Source organism: Piliocolobus tephrosceles, chromosome 1, assembly GCF_002776525.5.
Source record: "Piliocolobus tephrosceles isolate RC106 chromosome 1, ASM277652v3, whole genome shotgun sequence".
NCBI classification, from domain to species: Eukaryota; Metazoa; Chordata; class Mammalia; order Primates; family Cercopithecidae; genus Piliocolobus; species Piliocolobus tephrosceles.
In genome coordinates this window covers 135,471,731-135,492,144 of record NC_045434.1, presented here as the reverse complement: position 1 = coordinate 135,492,144, position 20,414 = coordinate 135,471,731, and the positions used below count along the sequence as shown (strand labels likewise).

The window sequence follows — 20,414 nt, the reverse complement described above, 5'->3', positions numbered from 1 at the left end:
TGGGAGGCTGAGGCAGGTGGATCACTTGAGGCTAGCAGTTCGAGACCAGCCTGGCCCACATGGTGAACCTCTGTCTCTACTAAAGATATAAAAAATTAGCCGGGCGTGGTGATGCATGCTTGTAATCCCACCTACTTGGGAGGCTGAGGCAGGAGAAACCTTGAACCCAGGAGGCAGAGGTTGCAGTGAGCTGAGATCACACCATTGCCCTCCAGCCTGGGTGGCAGAGCAAAACTCTCTCTCAAACAAAAAAAAGTATCAAAGGCTAAGAATACAGATACATGAAAATAAGGTAAGTGTTTTATGGAGAATGGGGAAGCAGGATTACAGCTACAGAGGGTGCAAAAGAAAGAAGTAACGTTGTTTTTCCAAGACCGGGAAGATGGAAACACTTGAGGATGAGGATTCAGGGACACCACCGTGTCCACCATTAAAGGGGAAATTCTTTTTTTTTTTTTTTTTTTTTTTTTGGACACAGCGAGGGATTTTACATTCCCAGACCAGGGTGAAAAATCCGCTCTGATCCAACAAAACCCCCACTCTGTGCTTGGCAGCCGATCAGCCACTGTGGGATGGTGACCCGAGAGTCCCGGACCTCATCCCGATGCCCCCATCTGGAGACTCTCGGGACACAGCAGGTGTGGTGTCTGGGATGTACTTTATTGGACAGTGGTGGCCCAAGTTTTGATCTGGAAGCACTGGGGCTCTGGACCCCGGCACTGAGTTTGAGGAGGCCCAGAGTTCAGGGCTGTCTGGAGCGAGACCACAAGCGGCTGGTGAGGGAACCGAGGAAGAGGTTCTGCTTGTTGGACTTGGAGAGCTCGGCCAGAAGCTGCTGCTCCTCCTGCTCTAGCCGGTTTTGCCGCTGTTTGAAAGCTGCCAGCGGATCATCCTCCAGGGCGTAGTGCTCCAGTATGGTTCGCACGTCCTCCACACCGTTCAGTGCAATGGTCTTGAGGAAGGCAGACAGGTCCAATAAGACCCGGTCATCAGAGTTGCCGTCCCAGGGCTGCAGGGCGACGCCGTTATAGGGCTGCAGGCGGAAGGCTTCCTTCTTGCAGGCCACAACTACTACTCGACCTGGGTCCCGATTCAGACATGAAATGTCCTTACATGGTGTCCATTCATGTATCTTCGCGTTCCGGAATAGGTGATAGTAGATGAAGCCGTGGGGGTCCACGCTATCAATGAGTGGAAACGTAGTCATGCCAGTCTCTGACGTAAAGATGACAATTTCATATAAAGGGGTGAGCTGCTGGAACAAGGTCTCGATGCCTGGGCGCTTCTTAAACCTCCAGCCAGTGGCCAGCGACCACTCAAGATGCAAGAGGACGCCGGTGAGCTCCAAAACGAACGTGTAGGGTGGCTGGTAGTACGGCTTCCGCAGAGGGTCTGGGAGAAGGCAAGGGCTGGTGGGCTCGATGATCATGTCTATAATCTTTGAAATATTTGTATGTCCGGCGCAACTACTGTACCAGAATTGGATCATTGTCGAACTCATTAGGAATCCTGGCACCATTTTCATCCACTGGGTTGTTTCCAAAGACACAGACGACGCTCACGGTCCCACCAGCTCCAAGCAGCCCAGCAAGCCAGAGCGCAACTTTTTTGGCATAGCTGGGACCCTCTGAGTCTGGCTGCTGCTATGGCCCTTGTGCCTTAGTGCCCCCGCGGCTCCCGATCTCTGAGGCCTGATCTGGGGCCCGGAGGGGCGGCGTTGCCAACCTCCTGCACAGTCCCTGCGAGCCGAGTCGGAGCCCGCTCCGCAAGCGCAAGAACAGCGCTGCCGAGGCCGCCATCTTGCCAAGGGGAAATTCTTTAATGGTGGTCACGGTGGTGTGATCCTTTTGTAGAGACGAGCATAGGTTACGGCAACTATAGCTACTTTAAAAACAGCGCTCTGGGAAGAGGGTAAATGCTTTTCCACATAAAAATCTAAAATAGACAATAAATGAGAAATAGGATTTTTAATTATAAATTTATTTTTCCATATTTCTGGAAAATTAGAGACATGGAGTATTTCAAAGCTGGGAGATTCCATTACATTGGAGTTACCTTAGAGAGGGGGCTGTTTCTGCCACCACAACAAAGAATGAAACAACACAAATATTTACATGTTTTCTTCTTGTCCTCATAATGCTTTTACTGCACTCGTCTTTCACCTTTAACATCTATTGCATCTGTGACTGTTGTTTCAGTGAAACACGGAAGCCTGAATGTGAGCTCATTTCATTGCCTGCTGAACAACCACACAAAACAGAGAGAGCATTTTCTTATTCTTGAAATATGATAGCAACGTCTCCTTCCATGCTTGTACCTGTTTTAATTCCTTTCAAGCAGAGGCTGTATCGTGAAGGATGCTTAAGAAGTTAATTGGAATGACAGGATTTGGAACGGATGTCACATAATATTCTCATTTGTTATTAAAAGTAGTCACGCTTAAGGGCTATGCTGTGTCGCTCGCCATCTTTGTGTCCTCCGCCTGGCACTTTGCTTTCACACAGTAGGCATGTAGTGTTGAGGTCCCGGAAGGTTGTCAAGTAACCGACCGGGAGCTTGAGGGCAGGACACTGTCTTATGCAGCGTGGTATCACCGACACTCGATTCAGTGCCTGGCACACAGGAGGTATTCAGTTATGCTGAATGAATGAGCAACCGGCTCGGTGGGGGACACTATATCCAACCCTATTCCGCAAACGTTCGCTGTGCGGCATCCAGGCCTCAGGGACCAAGTGTGTCGCGCGGTGCCATACTGTGACTGGGACCTCTCAGTTCAAATTTCCAGAATTGTAATTCTATGCTGTAATTCCTATATTTACTCTTAAAACAAAAAGAGAAATGTGGGTCGCGTTCGCTCTGGGTTCTCGGAGGTTAAGTGCAAGCACGCAGAGGCGCCGAGACCCTGCGGCTCTCGCTCGCGGCTTCCTCCACAGGAGTCGGGCGGAGCTCCCAATGCGTCCCGGGGCTGCGCCGCCGCAATCCTCAAGGGGTCGCTGTTCCCGCGATAACCTCGAGAAAGGCTCCACCCGCGGTCCGCGCTCGCTTCCCCCTTGGGGCCCGGCTCCACACTGACGGGTTGCCGGTCCATCTCCGGCTAGCCCACGGGGCCCATCGTCGACGTTAGCGGTCGCTCTCCCGACCGACTGACCCATCCTTGGTGCCGCCGCCGCGGGCGCTCGTTCTCCTCCCTCGCCCCGCCTTCATCCACCCCCTTCACGGAAACGACAGCTGCGGCGGCGGGGCTGGCGCCGCCTCCCTCCACCTACCACGTCTGCCCTTGCCGCTGTAGCCCTGCGTCCCAGCCCGGCCGCGGCGCCTCCGCCTCGCCGCCGCTAGGTCAGCCGGCTCCGCCGGGCTGCCGCCCAGGATGAACATCATGGACTTCAACGTGAAGAAGCTGGCGGCCGACGCAGGCACCTTCCTCAGTCGCGCGGTGCAGGTACCCTGGTGCTGGGGGGAAAAGGGGTGGCGGCACCCGGGAAGGTTGAGGGAGGGAACCCCAGTCCGACGCGGCGCCCCTGGCCTCGCCGACCACCCAGCGGGCCTGCTGCAGCCAGAGGCCTGAGAGATGGGCGCGGCCTGGTCCCCTCCCCGGGCCCGGCGGCGGTTTTCTGCCCCGCTCCTGCCCAACCGCCGCTCCACGGAAAGCGAGGCGGGGTGGGGCCGGCCGGGAGCTTCCTCCCACCCCTGCAGGACACTAAGGCAGCACTGTCCGCCTTTCTGATCCCACCGCGCCAGTGCTCCACCCCGGGGCTGGCGGAGGCTTACGAGTCCGTTGGGGTAATCGAGACACAGGCCATTTCTGCACTACCCCCACCCTTTCCTTTCGTCTCTCACCCTCCCCTCCGAGTCCAAGAAGGGAGTTTCCTTTTCCTGTCCTTCAACCCAGAGAGCTGCCAACACAGTTCCCTCCGGCCCTCTTTCTCCCTGAAAGGACTGTCTTGGGCTTGGCAGCCCGCGGGGGAAATGGAGATCGCCAGTTGGCGTTGAGGCTTTGCCAAGACCACGAGAAACCTACGGTTGGGGGGTTCTCACTCTTTTTCAAAATGGGAAGCACCGGCTGTAGATCAAGGAGAGATGCGGGGAAATTGTTATGGCTATAGTCACAGTAGTATGTTTCAAATATACTTTAAGGGAAGAAGTTGACTACCTCTCGATATTCTGCAAGCAAGAAGTATCAGTACTAAGAAACTTGGGCCGTTTCCCACAGTCATCACCCCCATTATGCCAACTCAGTAAATCTGTGAACAGATGTAAATTTCACAACATGAATTGTAAACAATCTGGTGTTTAAGTTAATGGCATAGTCACGGTGGCAACAACATTCTCTTTTGTAAAAAGAAAACAAAAATAATTTTCTAATATGCATACCAAATTGGTGCTAAAATGTAAATCTGTTCTGTGGCTTTACTACTTTCCTTACCTTTGCCCCAATTTTGTTGGCACAGTTGAGCCTACATTGCACTATCCCTGGCAAAAGAATAGTAGAGCTAGAGCAAGGTGATAGCTGCCTGTATTATGAAAAACCTGTCAAGCACTTCGCAATGCATTTGACGTATCTCCAGTCTTTTCCATAACTTTGCCAGATAGATGTTATTAACCCCTTTTATATATGTGAGGAAGCACCCTTACTGAGGTTAAGAAACTTACACAGCTAGTAAATAACCAGGTGCTGTCTGACCTAGTACTCCAAGCTGCTTTTTCTTCCGGGATAAGCATTCCAGATTTAAGATAGCTAGAATAATAGAATGTTGTGGCCTAGAGAGACCTTAAAAATCATCTGGTACAATCTGAGCATTTCCATATCAACAAGCAAGTAACACTTTAGAGATGGGAAATTCCTTCTAGCTTTTGATTTCTAAGTTCTAAAATCTGCATGGTGAGTAATAAGCTAGCTGCCTTAACCCTTTTCTTCCCTTCCTTCCCTAAAATATGATATATTGTAAAGACATTGAACCTTTATAGTTAAAATAATGTTTTGATTTAAATTCACTAGCTTCTAATAGTTCAAAGACAAGGTGCAAGAAGAATGAGTGATTGAAGGTCTGAAATGAATTTTGATGTGTGAGACATTTGTATGCTTTTAACATTGACTGCAATAGAGGACTAGAGCCTGTGGTACTTTTTTGTCCTAGTGCTCATTACCTGTAATTCTAGATGCTTATGAGGATTTGACACTATACAATGCTACTCCTTTAAGTACAGTTAAATATGTTTCAGACATATAATTCACACCCCTTAAAGAGGACACATTTACTAGAATTTAGTCTGATTTAAATTGTGGATAGACTCGATTTAAAAAATTAAATCTAGCAAAGCTCTCAAAATGTGTACTTCCCAAAGAATTTTAATTCCTTGTTTCAAATTCCTTAAGAAAAAGTTTTAAAATTTATGCTAATCTGTTAGCCATCAAATAATTTTCTTTTCAGTCTTAAATATTTAAGTGTCTACTGCATGTCTGCTTGCGGCTACTATGGGCACTGGTGATACAGCAGTGAATAAAATCAGCAAAGTGTCTGCTCTCCTGAAGCTTACATTGTAGCAGAAGATAAGCTTGTAAATACATCAGGTGGTAGTAAAAATCATGGCCAGAAGAATAGAATAATGGCAGGGATGGTGATTGTTAACATCTTTATTAGTATTTTCTAACATTAGTATTGTGGTATAGATAGGATGGTCAGGGCAAGTCTTTCTAATAGGATGAAATCCAAGAGACCTCAAGGAAGAGACAGACCTAATTTTTTTGGAATAAAAGTATTTCAGGCAGCAGGAAGAAGTACAAAGACTGAAGTTGCAGGGGCATTAAGGAGACCAATGAAGGAACTGTGGCCATAATACAGGTAAAAGGCGATTGTAACTTAGATTACAGTGGTAGCAGGGAAGATTCCAAATTATCCAGTGAAGGTTCCAAATTATCCAGTATTGGCTGTCGGATTGGCTGTGAGGTATGAGAGAAAGATGAGTCAAGGATGACTCCCAGGTTTTGGCTTGAGCCATTTATTAAGGGAAAAATTTTTGGAGAAACAGGATCCTTTAATGTGTCCGCAACTGTAATAGACACATACTGAAATATTTATGGATAAACTTATACCATATCTGAGATTTGGTTTTGGTAGGGTTTTTTTTGTTTTATTTATTTTTTTTTTGAGACTGAGTTTCGCTCTTGTTGCCTAGGCTGGAGTGCAATGGCGCAATCTCGGCTTATTGCAACCTTTACCTCCCCAGTTCAAGCGAATCTCCTATCTCCGTCTTTCAAGTAGCTGGAATTACAGGCATGCACTACCACGCCAAGCTAATTTTGCATTTTTAATAGAGATGGGTTTTCACCATGTTGGTCAGGCTGGTCTTGAACTCCTGACCTCAGGTGATCCACCTCCTTCAGCCTCCCAAAGTGCTGGGATTACAGGCGTGAGTTACCACACCAGTTGAGATTAGCTTTTGAATATTTCAGAAGAAAAAAAAAACAGAGGTCACTGAAACAACATTAACAGAATGTTGATAGTTGTGGAAGGTTGGTTATGGGTTCATGAGGTTTCATTGTACTGTTATACTTTTGTATGTTTGACATTTTCCACAATACTTTTTTAAAGATAAAATTTGTAAGAAAACAAAGGATGCTTCTAAAATAGAACGTGTGAAATTTGGAATGCTGTGTGGTGGTTTTCAACAAAACACTGCTTTCTCATCTCAGTATTTATTTCGTCGCTGAGTTCCTATATTAAATTGCATTGGCATCAGTATAATGCCAAAGTACCAAGTTTCATTCTAAGAATAGCTTAAGAGCTATGCCAGTGTCTCTTTATAAGCAGTAAGAATAGTAGAGAGAGAATTAAACATTCATGTTTATAAATAATAATTTTCATTCCAATCAAATTGTACCCTAAGGAATGTGCCAATCTTTGGTTGGCCAATGCCATACATTGTTTTCCATTTTACTTAAAAATTCCTAAGTTAAAAATTAAACATATTTCTTGTTTTTTAAAAAGGTCAGTTCAAATTAGTAAAGCACATAGATGAGTCCCATCACCGCTCCACTTCCCTCCTTTTAAAATTTGTTTTTAAGCCTTGGTACTTTAAAAAGAATGTTAAACTAGAATGTATAAATGAGTAGGAATGTTTATTCTTAACTAGCCCATTTGGGTGCTTGTTTTTAAGTACCTCAAGATGGTAAAATACAAAAGTATCAGGTAATTCACCCTTGCTTAATTGTTATTTTACTAGAGTTTTAAATGCCATTTGTTCTTAGAATCCATCTTTTTAGTCCAAACTTCTTAGTTGAGCATTAAATACTCCCTTACAATCTGGTTCTTTCCCTCACTTATATAAACACTGTATTCCAAATTATTTTTTAATTTCCAAAATATCTTGTACTTATTTTAGGCTTTTGTTCGTATAGTTAAACTCCTCTTAAGTGTCCTGTCTGCCTATTCTTTCCTTTCCTTAAGATACAACTTTATTCATCTCCAAAATAGAGAGAGTAAAAAAAAAATATTAAAAAATAAAAGTAAAATACAGAAACTTTTTTTGAAGATAAGAGCTTTAAATCCATCTCAGCTAATAAGGCTTCTTAGACCACAAGAGCTTGCTGTGAAATCCTGAATCATTTTCAATTCCGAATGATTAGGTGGCACTTTTCTTCTAATGAACTATTGTGTTAGATCTCTTAGAACTCTAAAATTCTCTTACTCTTTCACATCTTTAATAAGTTTGTATGTGCTAAGGCATCAACTCTGTTCTTCCCCTCTCACGACATCTAACATGGTTCATTTTAACTTTTATATCATTTTAGCCAGGCAAATTACTATCCGTATGTGAAGTTTAATCTTTGAAGGGCAACAATAAGCATGTTAAATAACGGTGTCTTTATTAGAATTTTCTAACATTATGTTTGCTGACCTTGAAATTAACTAATACCAGTATAAAATAATAAACCATTCAACCTGTATTTAAATTGAGTACCTCCTAGGTGCTTGGTGTTGAAAGATACAAAGCTGAATGAGACCCTGTTCCTGCCCTCAAAGACTTCATAGTAATAGTCTCAAATTTGTCATAAATATTCTTTGTAGTAATAGCCATTTTGTGAATAACTCTTTATTTGATCAATCTTTCAGGTGGATAAAGGAACAAGAGATGTGCTTTTAATTCAGAATTCTTACTGAAGCAAAACTTTGCTCACCATCATTAAAATAAGGGCATAGACTTTCTAAAAAGAATTTTTCAAATCAAATTACTTAGGGAGTTCATTTTAAATTTTCTAACATTTCCTCTAAACTGATTATTAAAGTCATACTATGAATTTCATGAACACCACCTATTTTCTAAGGAATATAGTTTTTAAAATATAGTTTTAAGCTTGGCCTTGATCTCCCATTTATTTCGGCAACTGTCATGGTGTGTCTAAGCTAAGGATGTAAAGATGAATATGATGTTGCCATTAACTAGCTCCTGTCAGACTGTTGCTGGAGTTCCAGCTTGGCCAAACAACTCTGTCAAGCGCTTCTGAAATCCTATTTCTTTTACAAAATTCACACTGTGACAACTTCACCATGTTTCTTAAATTCTAATAAATAAAATATGTCACATTCGAAATCCATACATTTTCTTGTTACATAAAAACTTTACATGTTTAGTGTTACTTAAAACTGTTTTCAAATCCTTTGGTGCTATTTGCATTATTTTGGTAAAGTAGATAGAAGATAGTTTGTTAACCTGATGTTAAAATCCACACTTATGTACTACATGAGTAAGGTAATTAGAAAATCTATAAAACTCTTTTCAATTCGTCATATTTCTTGAAATACTTCTTTTTTTTTTTTTTTTTTTTTTTTGAGACAGAGTCTCGCCTTATTGCCCGGGCTAGGGTGCAGTGGCATGATCTTGGCTCACTGCAACCTCCACTTCCCAGGTTCAAGTGATCCTCCTGCTTCAGCCCCCCTAGTAGCTGGGATTACAGGCATGTGCCACCATGCCTGGCTCAATTTTGTATTTTTAGTAGAGACGGGGTTTCACCATGTTGGCCAGGCTGGTCTCGAACTCCTGACCTCAGGTGATCCACCCGCCTTGGCCTCCCAAAGTGCTGGGATTACAGGCATGAGCCACCACACCTGGCCTTTCTTAAAAGTGTTTTTAAGGTAATGACAGAGCTACAAATTAATCCTAAAGTCTTAACCTCACCCAATTGATGTACTCCTAGTTGCTTTGCTACTATATTTAAAATGTTCAAACACCTAAGTCAATTTCTTTAATATTCTTTGGAGACCAACTTACTGAAAGAACCTCAACACAGATAATGTATTTGAAGCAAAACTCCAGCACAGTGAAGTAACAGTAATAACAGCTTGACATTCCTAAATGGGCAAAAGAAGAAAGTAAAGTAATGCAGCATGCACTAAATCAAGTGATACATATTTAAATAATTATGAATGAGTTTAGAACAGTGGTTCTCAGTCTTGGCTGCACTTAAAATACTTGGGGAATCTTTATAAATGCCAATATGAGCTGCACCCCAGTCCAATTAAATTAGAATCTTAGGGGTTGGATCAGACCAGACATCAGTGTTTTCTAAAGCTCTCTCAAGTAATTCTAAAGAACAGCCAAAATTTAGAACCAACGGAGAAAGATCCACTTTACAGTTTACTAATACATTATTCAGTGTCTGAGTTACATATTTTCCAAGAAATTTAAATTTCTTTTAGAGTACTACTCTTTAGTAATACTGGTGATTAGAGTTTGCGTTAAATAGATGTCTTTGATCACACCGATTTTACTTGCAGTGTTTTTTTTTTTTTTTTTCCTAAAAGTAGAGTTTGGAATCCAGGCTCCTTATTTAATAATGTGGCTTATGTGCCTATCCTGTAGTAAAAGAAGGATTACAGTGCCTGGTATAATGTAGCCGACTCAAAGACAATTCTTTCTGCAAAGCAATATTTAGAGAAAATATATAAAAGAGAGGGGATTAAACTTTCTGTTCTTATGTCACTTTGCTGTATTACAAATGAAATATGAAAAAATTATGTATCAAATTATATTTTAGAAAACATTGAGTTTAATAACTTATTAAGAAGATGACTTATTTACAGTTTGCCTTTTAGGTTGTTTACACAAAGTTCTTAATTATTAAACTATACTGCCATCTATTCATTAAAAGATATGCTTAAAATCAACTAGTTTCTGATTAATACCTATTATTGAGATTACAAAGTCAGTAATGATTTTGAACTTGAGATGTTGCAAACTAAAATTTTTATGGGTTAATTTACAATTTTTTAGTAACTAGGAAGGGATCTTTTTTTAAAAGAAATAATAGGTCTTTTGCCCTTCTGAAAAGAGTGCCATTATTGTAATTTTGTTTTGTGTCAAGGCAGTATTCTAGTAGATCATAAAATCCTTGAAGGCAAGAAGCACATCATATGCTGATCATCTTGCAGTAGAAGAAAATATATATAAGCCATAAATATTTTTGATTAGTAATTTAAATATTAATTGAGACAACTCATAATGTCTGTAGTAGATGCATTATTTACAATGCTTTAGAGAAAATATTAAATATTGTATTTATTATCTTAATACAGTGTACTTCTGATTAATTATGGAAAAATCCTTTTGCTTCCACAATGATAAAATTGTGGGAAATATTATGTATTTTATAATTATATATTTAAGTAATAAGATTTAAGTTTATAATTTCAATTTTAAAATATGATAGAATTAGCAATGTCCATATTTTGTGTCTTCCTCCACTTTATTCATTCATGATAGGATTTAATTTACTCTTAATTTTGGTGAGTAATTATTGAATATCTTGTAGGAAGCAGAAGTGATCTGGAGGAGAAAGCTGTCCAGAGTGCTGTGAACAGACACAGGAGAAAGGAGGCACAGAATATGATTGGATAATAGTAATAGGAATAGAAAATACTAATTTTGGAAATCAGCAAGTATTTACTGGAAGGGTAATATAGCATGATGAGACTATGACTCAAACAGATGTGACACTGAATCCCAACGCTGACAGCTTGGACAAAGTGTTTAATCACCCTGAGTCTCAATTTATTAATCTCTACAATTATTCTTACCTATATTTTAAGATTCTTTCTAGTATTTGATGTAGAATGCACAGCTTAGTTAATGGAATTTTTGAACATACACTAAACCTTGACACAGAAGTATAAGAAAGATGTAAATGGTCTTGTTGAAAAAATAAAACATTAAAAAAAGATATTAGAAAATAAAACTCTATATAATGTGCTGAAATGTGAAACATAGAAACATTGTCATGTGACCCTTCCTACAGTACTGCTATTTTCCAAACAGGTTTTCTGTAATCAGACTATCTGACTCGTGTAAGGGTTCCATATATCTTCTGAACTAGAATAGTTAAAAAAAAAAAAAAAAAAAAAGAAAGAAAAAACCTACTAATTGTATGTGTTTGTAGAATCTTTACCAGTTCACATATTTTCTTTCTTCCTCAGACTCATACAAATAAATCGCTTCGTGCAAATACCCATCTTTGTTCTGTTATACTTTCATACTCTTTTCACTAAAAGAATATTTATTTAGTGAGATACCTGGGAGGCAGTATCATGAGAGTCACAAAGAAAATATTAAATAATTAAGCAAACAGTCCTTTTCATCTGAAGATTGAAATGTTTTATTTTCCAAATAATTAACTTTCTAATTGCTGATTTTCCTGAAATACTGTCAGGAGAAAACTTGCCCTGAACCCCAGTTGGTATCAGATAAATTCAGTGACTATTTTATTTTATATTTATTTATTTTATTATTAACTTATTAATTAGAGATAGGGTCTTGCTCTGTCACCTAGAAAGGAGTGCAATGGAGTGTAGCTGGGACTACAGGTGTGCACCACCATGCCTGGCTAATTTTTTGTATTTTTTTGTAGAGACGTGGTTTTGCCATGTTGCCTAGGCTGGTCTAGAACTCCTGAGCTCAAGTGATCTGCCCGCCTCAGCCTCCCAAAGTGCTGGGATTACAGGCGGGGGCCCCTGCTCCTGGCCATAAGTGCTGATTTTAAATTATTGATGTGTTGATTTTTCTATTAATCTATTATTGGTTATTAACTGTAAGTTAAGGATTTCTACAGATAAATTAATATTTAATATGTATGAGGATGATGCAAATGAGCTTAAAGAAGTTGTGCAACTGGAAGATAAATCATCAGGACTATACACTCTTTCCTTGGATCTTAACGTAGTTCATATCATTCAGTCACAGGTCATTTGTTACCTACTCAGAGATGCTGTTTCTCTAACTACCCCCATCTCACACTCCTCAAACTCTTGCTCCCCTGTCTAGGCCCAAGTTGCCCATCCCTCCCCCACTAAAGCCGTCCATGATTCTCCTGCTCTCCCTGAAGAATGAATTCTTTCTCTGTACTTGGATTTTTTATGTCATTCAGAAACAATAAAACCAACCATGTTAGTCCTCTTTACTGTCTTCGTGTCTTTATATCCTTATTTATCTATTGTCTGTCTTTGCCATTAAAATGTAAGCTTCCTAAGAACAGAAACCTTGTCTGTTTTGTTGGCTGCTGAAACCCATGTGTTTAGAAGAGTGCCTAGCACATGTGTAGGTGCTTAGTAAGTATTTGTTGAAGGAATAAACAAAATGAACAAACAAGTGGATAATCTTGCTTATTAAAGGGAAATTTATGCATGCAGTTTCAATTTTTAAGCTGCTAAGAATTTTTTTTAGATCATTCTTTATAGGTGATGTTCACCTGAGTGAAAGGTATTCCCTTTCTTCCCTTCCTATTGATCGCTTCATCTGGGAGTTATTTTATCTAGCCATTGGTGGCAGACTTTGAACATGTAAAAGTCTAGTAGGAGGTCTGTTGCTTAGAATCTCCAGGAATCTGTAAAGACTACAGGGTTCTCTCCTAAGAATGAGGTTGCATAGTTTATCCAGCTGGCCTTGAGATCAGGGTTTGCTTTTGCTCAGTGCCCAATCCTCCAGCTACACTGCAAGTTTATGGGCTTAGGCAATAGCTTTGGAACTGTTACATTTGCTTCCACCCACTGGGTCAGGGGCTGGCTATAGACCATTCTCAAAAAGACCCAAGGCTTTACAAAAGCTATTTAAGCTGTTATTTCTAGCCCCTAAACAGGGATCCTCAGTGGAGATTGTAACCAGAAGTCTAAGAATAGAATTCTAGAGGACCCTTCAGCTTAAGGTGCTGATAATAACCTGAAAGTATTAAACCAAGAAGAAAGATGCTGAAAGAAGCAGTAAAACTCAGAAAATAGAGTAGCAAAAGAAATTTTTAAGAAACAAAAGGAGAAAAAGGCAAGGTGAACACTGTTTTGTCAGCCATAAGTGAGTCATTACTGAGCACAGAATTAGTGCTAGTGATATACCTGTGTTAAGATGGGAGAAAGCCACATATTCTAGGGGAAAATAATGCATGATAAACAGCTTGAGTCATCACCTCTAATGTTTAATTAAAAGTATCCAGAAAGCTCTAGATCTACACAGAATCCTTTTACCTCTTTATTATTGTATAGGCAATGCTACCTTTTCTCAAATACCAGTATATTCAATAATAAAAAGTGATTCGTTGAGTATGTTTAACCATATTTTATGACCTTTAAAAGATGTCTTCATAGTATGAATAGGATATGTTCCAAAAGTTAGTCTATAAATAAATTGCTGGAACATATCCTCAGCAGCTTAAATGACAGGTTTTATGGTATGTTCTGGGAAACTATCTAACTAGGTGTTATTAAAGAGCTAATAAGATATAAACCACAATAAACATTAACAGCTCTTTTAAAACTTAATAATTACAAGGCACCAAACAAAGTGATTTGCATACACAATCATACTTAATCCCCCAAACACTATAAAATATGTATTGTCTCTCTTTTATAATAGAGGGTACTAAAGAAAAAATATTCAATACGTTGCTCAGGTCACACAGCAAGCAACAAAGTTAAGATTTGAATTCAGATCCAACTGACTCAAAGCTCTTATTCCTTACCATTAATCCTAGTCTACCTAGAATAGGTAGTTGAAATAGTTGCATGCTTTATATACCAAGAAGTACACTTAGGTTTTCTATAGAATTCATACCATACATTTTAGCAGAACTAAGGGTATGTGATGACTATAAGGTAAGGTCATCCACAAAAGAGGTATGGATAAATTACATAGGAGCAAAAAAAGTATTCATAAGCAGTGGCTTACAAAGCTGGAGTATGGTTATTTGTATGTTTAGGATTGTTTAGCTTTGAATTTTGCTTTTTACTTATTGATATGGTTCCCTAAAATTTATTTGCAGTATATTTAATTTTTGTTTTACAACCAATAACAGTTCACAGAAGAAAAGCTTGGCCAGGCTGAGAAGACAGAATTGGATGCTCACTTAGAGAACCTCCTTAGCAAAGCTGAATGTACCAAAATATGGACAGAAAAAATAATGAAACAAACTGAAGTGTTATTGCAGCCAAATCCAAGTAAGAAACTCTACCTCTTGTGTACCTTAAGTACTATTAGTGGGTTTTTTAATGTTAAAAAAAAAGTTTTAATGGCCATCTGAAAACATAGGATTTTTTTATTGTAGCTTCAGGGTCTGTGGGGTTTTTTGTGTGTGCTTTTGTGAAGAGGAAGTGATATAAACAGTTACGTACCTAACAAATTTAAAATGACATTTTTTCAGTCTTATATAGAATCCTTATAAAAAATCTCAGTTTTAGGCGGTGACTTTGAATTTTAATATTTATGAGGAGGTGTGTATATAAATATGTTTTCCTTTTTCATCTAGGGAAGAATTGTCCCTAGATAATTAAGACAAAGTTATATAGATGCTTAACTAGGTACCATTTCTTCTGTTTTAAGTTTTCGCGTGTGGTTTTTTTTTTTTTTTTTTTTTTTTGAGACAGAGTCTTGCCCTGTCGCCCATGCTAGAGTGCAATGACGCGATCTTGGCTCAGTACAACCTCCACCTCCCAGGTTCAAGCAATTCTCCTGCCTCAGAGTCCCTAGTAGCTGGGTTTACAGGCATATGCCACCGCGCCCAGCTAATTTTTTTTTTCTTTTTTGTATCTTTAGTAGAGATGGGGTTTCACCATGTTGGCCAGGTTAGTCTTGAACTCCTGACCTCGTGATCCACCTGCCTCCCAAAGTGCTGGGATGACAGGCGTTAGCCCCTGTGCCCAGCCTATGTTTAAGTTTTACATTTTCACGTAAATTACTTCGTTTGATTCAAACAACTACTAGATTTTCAGATTAGTCAACTCAATAACGTTGCAGTTAAGGTGCACAATAATTGTTTAGTGAATGAAACTCATGATTTAGCATCTTGTCCAAGGCAGCATAGCTAATTAGAAGTGGAAATTGGACTAGAACCTATCAACATCCAGTCTTTTCACTGTGAGCTTTGCATATCAAAACTGAAGAACAAAGATACAATGTATGCTTTCCTTCTTTTTTTCCCCAATATTTGGGATCATGTTGTGATATGACATATGCTTGCTTTTAGATACTAACTTAAACTCCAAGCACTATACAAATATTAGCAGTTCTCTATCATTTTAGTTAAATGGTAGTGACTGTTTAAATATGCCTTTTGGTTGAAAAACTTAACTGTTAAGTTCTGTGCTCAGTACCTGGGTAACAGGTTCATGTATACCCCAAACTTCAGCATCATTCAATATACCCAGGTAACAAACCTGCATGTGTACCCCTTGAATCTAAAATAAAAGTTAAAAATAAACAAAATAAGCTTTTTGCACTTTGAGTGAGTCCTGATGTCCTTGGACACCATGTAATATTTTTTATTCATTTAAGGCCATTTAAATTCTACATTCTGGCACTTTTATTAAAAGTAATAGACATTTTTCCTCTTGTTCTAAACATATTTTTCTGATTGGCAAATAAGCTCATTCACAGTTGGTAAACAGGGAAATAAAATACAATTCCCTTCTGCCCCTGTTTTGTGCCAGGAAGTAGTAATAAGAATTGTTTTTGTTTTTTGTGCTCTAGTTTTTTTGTTTTGTTTTGTTTTGTTTTGTTTTGTTTGAGACAGAGTCTTGCTTTGTCACCCAGGCTGGAGTGCAGTGGTGCGATCTGGGCTCACTGCAACCTCTGCCTCCTGGGTTCAAACAATTCTCCTGCCTCTGCCTCCTGAGGGTCGCTGGGATTACAGGTGTCCACCACCATACCCAGCTAATTTTTGTATTTTTAGTAGAGACAGGGTTTCTCCATGTTGGCCAGGCTGGTCTCGAACTTCCGACCTCAGGTGATCTGCCTACCTCAGCCTCCCAAAGCCTGGGATTACAGGTGTGAGCCACCATGCCCAGTCAATGCCCTAGTTATTAAGTTACACAGGTTTTGACTGGCCAAACCCAACACTCCTTTTCTTGTAATTCCTGTGTTGTTTTCAATGTATGATGATCTGGAAATGGGTTTTTCAAAAATATGTTATGCAGAAATATATATTACATTGTAGCAGAATTGCCTGCATATTTTAAGATTTTATTATAACCTATTGAAATTAAATATTTATTAATATACCAAATATTTTATTAACTGAACGAAGTCAACATAAGATTCCGTTTTAAACTTTTGACCAGATAGGTGAAAAGCAGTCAAAATTAAGAATCAGAGTCAAAACACAAAGCCTTTTTTTTTTTTTTTTTTTTTTTTTTGAGACAGAGTCTTCTTCTTTCACCCAGGCTGGAGTGCAGTGGCACAATCTCTCCTCACTGCAAGATCCGTCTCTTAGGTTCAAATGATTGTCCTGCCTCAGCTTCCTGAGTAGCCGGGATTACAGGCATGCGCTACCATGCCTGGCTAATTTTTCTTTTTTTTTTAGTAGAGACAGGGTTTCACCATGTCAGCCAGGCTGGTCTCAAACTCCTGACCTCAGGTGATCTGTCTGCCTCAGCCTCCCAAAGTGCTAGAATTACAGGTGTGAACCACCACACCGGGCCAAAATGAAGTTCTGAAATTTAACTAGTATCTTCTAAATGGTTATGTTTTAAAAAGCTCTTTTTGGTTTTAACTATTTAGAGATATTTGTGCTTTAAAACTTCTGATTTTGTACTAGAATCTAGCACAAAAGCAAGAATTATTGCCATACTCTATTTTAGGTATTATAACTAAGCCTTTTACCAATTCCTGAAGTGTTCTGTTACTGGTTCAGCTCATTTTTGAAATTTTCAGTGCACTGTGTCAAACTTCCACATGCGTAGGAATCTATGTGAGGTAGTTAGAGGGAACCTATTTGACTTAGCTTCGATTTATACTTAATCATTGTTTCTGGAAACTTAAGCCATTTTTTCATTTGTTCCTGAAATACCTCTAGGTTGGACAGCATTGTAAATGTTAATATCTTTGGTCTTAAGCATTTTGCTAACCAAGTGTTTATTCAGCTTTTATTTTTTCCCCCTTTCCATTTGTTCTAGTGTTCTGTTATTGTATTTAACCTTTTGTATTTTAAATTTATTTTTAATGGTGAAATATTTTGAGTGAATGCATGCTCAGAGATAATATCTATACACTTGTGTACTTTAAACATAAACTAAAGCCAAGGCATCATATTGCTGATCTGTCTGTAGACTATTCCAAGCCTGAATTGTTCTATTCCTTAAGCACCTGTGTCTATATTTAGACTCTAGACAAGAAAAAGAGAGAGCAAATGCTCATGCTAAAACTGTCAGATGTAAGTCTTGGGTTCTTCTAGGTACTTTATATCTGTATTTTCCTAGCCAGAAATCCTGATTTTGAAATTATGAACGTACATTCAGAGTAAAAATTAGAGTTAAAATGCTACAAACAGGGCAAAGACACCTTCAGTAAATATTAAGTGAATGAATCAGTCCTTTTCTGGAACTTAAAATCTTGTGGAATACTCAAATAATAATTTTATTTTATTTTAAAATGCTTTTGTGCCAAGATATTTTATCAAATTTCTAAAATGTAATTTTTTAGTTATATAATGGTCTAACATAAAATATAAAATACATATTTATTAAGATATGTGCTTGAATGAATGCTAACTTTAGGAGATGATAAATGGCTGCTGATAGGGGAAAAAAAACAATCTTCTAATTAGTTTTGCTTTTAGATATCGTTGGTAATTTTAACCTTTCTCCTAGATGCCAGGATAGAAGAATTTGTTTATGAGAAACTGGATAGAAAAGCCCCAAGTCGTATTAACAACCCAGAACTTCTGGGACAATATATGATTGACGCAGGGACTGAGTTTGGCCCAGGAACGGCTTATGGTAAGTAAAAAGCAAAAAGTTCTGTTAAAGCATATCTTTATGTTTAGATAGAGATGTCATTAACATATTAGTAGGCCGGGTGCGTGGCTCACGCCTGTAATCCCAGCACTTTGGGTTGCCGAGGCAGGCAGATCACGAGGTCTGGAGATCGAGACCATCCTGGCTAACACGGTGAAACCCCATCTCTACTAAAAATAACAAAAAATTAGCCGGGCGAGGTGGCAGACGCCTGTAGACCCAGCTACTCAGGAGGCTGAGGCAGGAGAATGATGTGAACCTGGGAGGCGGAGCTTGCAGTGAGCCGAGATCTCGCCTCCGCACTCCAGCGTGGATGACACAGAGAGACTCCGTCTCAAAAAAAAGAAAAAAAAAGTAGTAGAACTGGTTTTAACTTCAAATTTATGTTAAAAATTTTCGATGAAGTGAGAAATATAGGCAAATGTATAAATTTATTGTTTAATAATTCATTATTTAATATATTTAAGCATATATTTAGTTATTCAGAGAATTCACATCTTTTTTAGTTCTAAAAAGTTAAATGAATTCTTCACTTATTCTCCCAGTGATCTTACAATACCTATGTTGTAATACTTATGATATTGCAATTGTTTGCATATGTCTCTTCATTTTTTGAAAAAGCTTTCTTGGGGCTTATTTTATGTTAAAGGTACTTGGCACATAGTGCTTGAATTAATCAGTGCTTTTGTTATAATTTTGCAATAATGTCAGTAACCAAAAAATACTAACTATTGTTATCTCTGGATGTTTGGATTACATTTCATTTCTGTTTTTCTCTTCTGTATTTCAACTTTTCTATAGCCGTGGTTTAGTTACACTAGCCTTATTAGTTGCTGTACAGACTTTAAATGTATAGCCCTGAAGCTCAAAGTTACCCATCTTTATTGTCACTCTGATCTGATTTTCTCATGAGATTTTCAGTAGCTTCTTTTCCTGTTGTTTACGTCTAATAATAATTCTCTTTATATATCTGCAAGATAATGGTCTTTGGGTATGAAATGGTAGGTAGATTAAATTAATTTCTACACATAGTTCTGATTTACAGAATAGTTTATACATTCTAGGATTAAATGAATTTTAAACTTTAGTAGTTATCTTTATGTCAGAAAGAAGTAACCTAAATATTGTTGAATGCCACTAATCCATTGACAGGCTTTTTTAGATACACAACTTTGAAACTTCTACATTGTGTTCTTCAAAATCTAATTTTTAAGTCTGAAAATGCTTAGAACTTCAAAATAAAATTATTTCTGAATTTTAACTGTTAATTTTTAGAAATATGTTATACATTAAACAGATGTTTTATTGCCTGCTTGTGCCAGGCTCAGTTACATGCTGGGATCGTAAAGTTATGTGAAAGAGACCCAGCAGCCCCTTCCTTCACCAGGCTGAAGAAGGTTTTAGCAGAGCATGAACATTAGTAAAGGCTTCTAGATTTTCTTCCCTTTTAAATCTGCTTAATCTGTTTGCACCTCTAGTAATTCTAGTGAATGTACTCTGGTTATCAGAATTGGGCTTTGTGAACCTATTACCTTATTAGTAATTAATAACTAAAAATTGAGTATCACAGGCGTGGGCTAATAAGCATTATATAGCATATATTTACATATTAAGTAAATTTTCGTTTATATCCTGCTTTTAAGATAGATTACTTTCGTTTTAAAGACAAGGAAACAGGTTTGGAGAAGTTAATAATTAATCCACAGTCACAGCTAGTATAGTAATTCAAATGAAGATCTATTTGTATCCAGTGAGGGAGCTCTTCACTACTATCCGTATTACCTTCCTTATCAGTCAGATCCAAGCTTATTCTAAAATGAAGGGATTAAGAACCTCGGAGCTAAAGCTTATTCAAAGTAGAACTAGGAATGGAACTCTGATCTTGGGGTTCCCTTTCTTTCTACTCTACTTTCTACCTCTACTTTTCTACTGTACTTACCCTATTTAAGTATCAGAGTATATGTATTGCAAAAGCATGGATTTTTTTTTAACTTAAGATACCAGTATGCACTATTATTTATAGACACTTGAGATGATAACTGCAAGGATGTAGAAACAGAGGACAAATTGTGATTTGATCTATTGGAAGCATTATTCTTTTATAAGTATAATCATAGTCACCCCTCGGTATCCATGGGGGATTGGATCCAG

General features: G+C 38.6%; 1 protein-coding gene, 1 long non-coding RNA gene and 1 pseudogene across 3 annotated transcripts in view; 1 reads left to right on the top strand and 2 right to left on the bottom strand.

Annotated features, from left to right (window-relative positions):
- Positions 1-641: 641 nt before the first annotated feature.
- LOC111540182 lies at positions 642-1,799 on the bottom strand (annotated as a pseudogene). Its single transcript, XR_002730911.2, has one exon. The product of XR_002730911.2 is annotated as a mitochondrial import inner membrane translocase subunit TIM50 pseudogene (transcript).
- A 149-nt stretch (positions 1,800-1,948) lies between these two features.
- LOC111540190 lies at positions 1,949-3,186 on the bottom strand. Its single transcript, XR_003309541.2, has one exon. It is a non-coding gene; the product is annotated as an uncharacterized LOC111540190 (long non-coding RNA).
- The window catches only part of SH3GLB1 (SH3 domain containing GRB2 like, endophilin B1), a 43,494-nt gene continuing 26,097 nt past the window's right edge, over positions 3,018-20,414 (top strand). Inside the window, exons 1-3 of the mRNA XM_023208301.2 lie at positions 3,018-3,439; positions 14,330-14,471; positions 18,117-18,245. Of these exons, the coding sequence (XP_023064069.1) occupies positions 3,368-3,439; positions 14,330-14,471; positions 18,117-18,245 (343 nt within the window). The 5' untranslated portion in view covers positions 3,018-3,367. The remainder of the gene's footprint in view (positions 3,440-14,329; positions 14,472-18,116; positions 18,246-20,414) is intronic.